General features: G+C 35.2%; 1 protein-coding gene across 2 annotated transcripts; it reads right to left on the minus strand.

The window, feature by feature from the left end:
* Positions 1-1,329: 1,329 nt before the first annotated feature.
* Qm (geranylgeranyl pyrophosphate synthase quemao) lies at positions 1,330-3,734 on the minus strand. Of its 2 annotated transcripts, XM_076433159.1 has the most exons (7): positions 3,217-3,733; positions 2,542-2,696; positions 2,325-2,469; positions 2,131-2,251; positions 1,920-2,059; positions 1,760-1,862; positions 1,330-1,675 (listed from the first exon to the last, which is right to left on the minus strand). In XM_076433159.1, exons 1-7 carry the CDS (start codon positions 3,271-3,273, stop codon positions 1,440-1,442), a joined length of 957 nt encoding a protein of 318 aa, XP_076289274.1. In that variant the 5' UTR covers positions 3,274-3,733; the 3' UTR covers positions 1,330-1,439. The 2 variants fall into 2 exon arrangements, with proteins under 2 accessions (XP_076289274.1, XP_076289273.1); XM_076433158.1 differs by having other exon boundaries at positions 1,330-1,862; positions 3,217-3,734.
* Between the last annotated feature and the right edge of the window lie 1,006 nt (positions 3,735-4,740).

The following is a 4,740-nucleotide window of genomic DNA, read 5'->3' on the forward strand; positions in this document are numbered from 1 at the left end:
TTAATCCTCGGATAAAAGGCGATCTGGGGCAAATGTAGAATTGTTTTGATTCATGGTGTATGGAAATTTCAAGAAGAAATTGATCACAAAATGTATGTAGTATTTCTTTTTAAACATTTATCACGAATAAATATTAGGTAAATAAATAAATGTGACAACAATCAAGCCGAGATGACTGCATTCGTTACACGAGAGTCTGCTACGGCTTTTCGTTATAAATTTTTTAATAGTGTTTTTATATTTCTCTCACACCCTTATAACGTTGAATGAACTAGAATATGATAAAACCGACAAAGTCCAAAAAAATAGCAGGATTAAAAGAATATGGAAGTTATAAAAATCAATAATAATGATCAACGATTTTTTTTTAATAAAACACAGAGAGACCTTTTGTTTATAAATAATACGAACAGAATAACATGTGTTAATACTACTTTATTTATTCGAAATGCAATTCATCATTGATCGACAAATAAGTTTTTATTTATTGTTTAAAATTGTTCATCTAGAATCTAGACTATAAATTTGTTGATAAGACCAACTTGCGCGATAGCAAGTGAACTGGGCGTGGTTAGTGTTATCATAATTACTGTAAATATATTACTTATAAAATCTTTTTATGCACTTATGTAAATTGTACATACAGGGTGAGTTGCCTAACGTTGTCATGTCAAATGGCTTTGTTGTTTTCAAAGATACATTAAATGTCTTGAGGACAATGTTGAATGGTAAAATGGGGCTCACCTTGCATATCTCCTACTGTTCGATAAGTTATTGTATAATTCCTTGTTGTAAGAATAATAAAGTACATTTTATTGTTCAACGTGTCTCACTACGATAACCGTAAATAGACCGTGAATACGAATGAATTCAAATTTCGCATAACTACAATTGGTAATTAAACTTTAAGCTCTAATCTTTAAATACAAATTCGTTTTACAAACGCAGTTCGGTATACATTTACTGTTAATCATCGTTTCATTATTGATGTTATGCATTGGTCATTGGCCATACTTGTCGTACGAGAACTATGGAATTCATTGAAAAGTAGATAGGAATGCTCTTAATGTAAGTTTTGTACGTTAACGAAAGTAATACCTTACATTTGTACTATTTTGGACAAATTAGTAAATTCGGCACACCGTTACAATGAAAATGTAAGTCCCGTAATTTCCATTGTCCATAGTTTATATTACACGCTGAATCAAACAGGTGGAACACAAATATTACTGTTTTGCTTTCATGCAGATGATACACAACAAACTAAATATTTATATATATTTATACATATTGATATCTCATATCAAATATCTAGTTCCACGTTGTAAGTTGTTATTAAAGTCATATATATATATATACATTCTGGTCACGATATAGGTGTTTATATCTATACGAGGCCAGTTGCTGCTTTGTATTAGTATAATAGTTAAAAAAACAGTTTAAGATGCAGTTTTTCTTTTTAGTACAGTAGAATTCTTATCTTTAAAGTCCAGTAAAATTTCATCTAAAAGTGATATCAACAGAGGATTACCTCCTAAACGTTGTATCTCATTTCTTGCTTTTTTATCCAATTCTTCGAGCACAGCTTCAGTATACGCGAATGAGCCAAACTTTTCTAATAAATTGATGCAATAATGTTTCACATCAATATCCTTGGTCCTCTGCCTCAGGATATCTTTATAAGGGTATATTAAGGAGTAGCGTTTCAGTTTCTCATGGATAGATTGTGCTACGCTATCTAAATTCGAGTAAAGGATACTCATCAGCTGCCTATCTTCAGGATGACTTTGTATGGCATGTATTATTGGAAAACTGAATTTTCCTTCGGACAGATCTTCGCAGAAACTCTTATTCTCAGCATACTATAAGAGTGTTACGTGATATTATAATGATAATGAACAACGTTACGCTACACTTACCTCCTGAAGAAGTAAATTACAATAATCATCACGAATTTGGAAATAAAGTCCTATGATTCCTGCTAAAGGTGTGAAATCCTCTTTGCAATTTGAAAACAACTGCATTAAACGGACAGCTAGATTGAAAAGTCCACCAGTTTCTGCAATATATTCGTTAGCTCTAGATCCTTATTCCTTTGCGAGACGATTAATATCTTTATCGTAGACTTACTTCGAATAGTCATCTGCTTGTAATCAGTCTCAGAGGGGCAAATATAGTTATCTCTCCAATAAATTTCCATACCTTGACCTCTATGGAGTTCCAACAACTGTTCTATACATACTTGCGTACTCTAATAATAAGAAAAATAATATTCAATCAAATGCTATCATAGGAATAGAAACTTCATTCTTGTTTCTGTTCACCTCTGGATGATTCAAAGCGATAGCCTTCTCCAAGGCAATAAAAATCACATAATTCGCCGCATTTATTGTACTAGCTGTCCCATAAATATTATGAGCTACAGGAATACCCCTCCTCAAAACTGAATTATCTTGAATATCATCAATTCTGTAAAATTCATATACTAATCAATTAAACAAATTTAAACGAATGTAAACGAACAGTGTCCCTGAAACTCACAAGAGGCTAGAAGTATGAAGCATCTGGATTATTTCTCCAACAGCATGAAGCTTATCCTGTGGTATTTTTAGCCAATAATTGAAAGCTTGTGCTAGCTTCGCTCTGATCTGCTTTCCAGGCACTTGTAGAATATAACTAAATGGTTCCAATAATATCTACAAAATAAACAACTCTGAACTATAAAACCAAAAATTGTCCGGTCAGCCTAAGAATAAGTATACGGATTTTAATTCTTCGCAAAAATTCATTGTATTTTCATAGCGTAATATTAATATTGGATATTGAAGTAAGACGTACTCTATCGCACATGCAACCTTTTGTCAAGGACAGATCAATGTAGCGTAAGCGGTTTTATAAATTGCACTTGATTTTCAAAATCTACTTTCCTCTAATTTTTTGGCGAAAATGTAATAGATATGAATGAACAAGTACTTAGAATATGTATATTCAATCCGTGATAGTAATATAAACAGGACGTAAACAGAAAAATTCCATTGTTCATCTTTTTACATGTTCGCAGTTTGTAACACGTTTTGTATCACTCAGAAATTTAGTAATTAGAATTTCGGAAACTAGTAAAATATTGGTAAGTCTATTCTACTGTGTGTATTTTATTGTATTGTCACTTTGACAGATCTTTAACCTCAGCAAGCTTAGATCACCGGTAAAACTAACCTCATCTTCCTCTTTGTCACCGGCCGCCGAATACGGTATGATTCTTTTGTCCTCCATTCTGCGTTCAAATTCGAAAGATAATGGTGTGTCCGTAATCACAATAATTTAATACAGTACGGCGAGTAATAATTATAGACGTGCAAATAAAATTGTTTGTATCGACTTATCGTATCACTTGCACATAGTACACGATAATCATCGTCTGCTACATAGCCACGTTGTGTTGCTGAGTGGCGCGTTTCAGCATTCGGAACACACACATACAAAGAACCGCAAAACCAAGCCAATCGCTGCGCGTTTTACGAAAATCGTTACCTTTTGATACGGTACACTTCAATAAATGTCTATTTATGATCTAGTGCATTTACGAGGGAGCGTTTTTATATTTGCGGAACGGTGGCCTTGCCCAGGGGTGGGGAGCGATACGTCAGTCAGGTCCGCCAGCATGACTGAGCGTGACTTACCATTACCATAGATCAGTGGTCGGCACGGAGGAGACTCTGCCAGACTCTGCAGGCAGTGTGCCCAGTCTGCAGGCCGCTCTCGGCTCGCGCCGCCTCCTTCTCCCACCGCACGTCTCGCTCTCCGTAACGGCCCTAGTCCTCAGGCCCGTACATATCCCAGACTGTATGAACTGCGCGTGGCGCATTAGGGCGACACCCGTATCAATAGGTTTCCACATTACCGTTGAGGTACTATTGTCAATGCGTTTTTTTTATGTGGTTTCCCCTGTAGGCCTATTCCACTCTGCTGCATGACACTTTCTGAAACTAACTTTGAACAATAAATGCGGAAGAGAGAGAGAGAGAACTACTTCTTAATTCCATTGCCAAAATTTTAAACAGTCATTCAGACAAACTTCTTCGTGGACGTTTAGATGTACTCGGAATATCAGATATATCAAATGGAAGATTAGATGTCGCGGCTCGCATCGCAGACGATAAAGAAGCGTCATTCAACCGGGTGCGCTTTTCCGATTTAATATTCCGCATTTTATAAAACGAACATACACACAGATATGTCGATCCGAACATTGAAAAAATTCTCAGTGCGAAATTTCTGAGGAGAGGATATCTTGATTCATTTAATATTTTAAAAAATCGACACTGTTTTCTTCCCTAGTCTTCAGAGGAACTTTTTGATGAAAATCGCGAAGTTCCTCTTGATACTCGGAAGCTTGTTCTTCGATTATGGCCGCGAGGGGGTTCTGAAATAGTCTGAAATCATTTTTAAGGGAATCGAAATCAGTGAAACGGTTATCGAAGTATTTGTCAAAGTTATATATATATATGTATATATATATATATATATATATATATATATATATATATATATATATCTCTTTTCCGTGTTTATTGTTCAAAGTTAGTTTCAGAAATTGTCATGCAACAGAGTGGAATAAGCCTACAGGGGAAACCACATAAAAAAACGCATTTACAATAGTACCTCAATGGTAATGTGGAAACCTATTGATACGGGTGTCGCCCTAATGCGCCACGCGCAGTTCATACGGTCTGGGATAGG

This window comes from Lasioglossum baleicum, chromosome 11 (assembly GCF_051020765.1).
Source record: "Lasioglossum baleicum chromosome 11, iyLasBale1, whole genome shotgun sequence".
NCBI classification, from domain to species: Eukaryota; Metazoa; Arthropoda; class Insecta; order Hymenoptera; family Halictidae; genus Lasioglossum; species Lasioglossum baleicum.

Bases quoted from the DNA above. Each gene is read 5' to 3' on its own strand.
- Qm (XM_076433158.1), bottom strand. From the start codon at position 3,273: ATGGAGGACAAAAGAATCATACCGTATTCGGCGGCCGGTGACAAAGAG. The intron at 2,470-2,541 runs GTGAGTTTCAGG...TGAATTTTACAG, and splicing joins CTTCATACTTCTAGCCTCTT to AATTGATGATATTCAAGATA. The intron at 2,060-2,130 runs GTAAGTCTACGA...AATATATTGCAG, and splicing joins CAAGCAGATGACTATTCGAA to AAACTGGTGGACTTTTCAAT.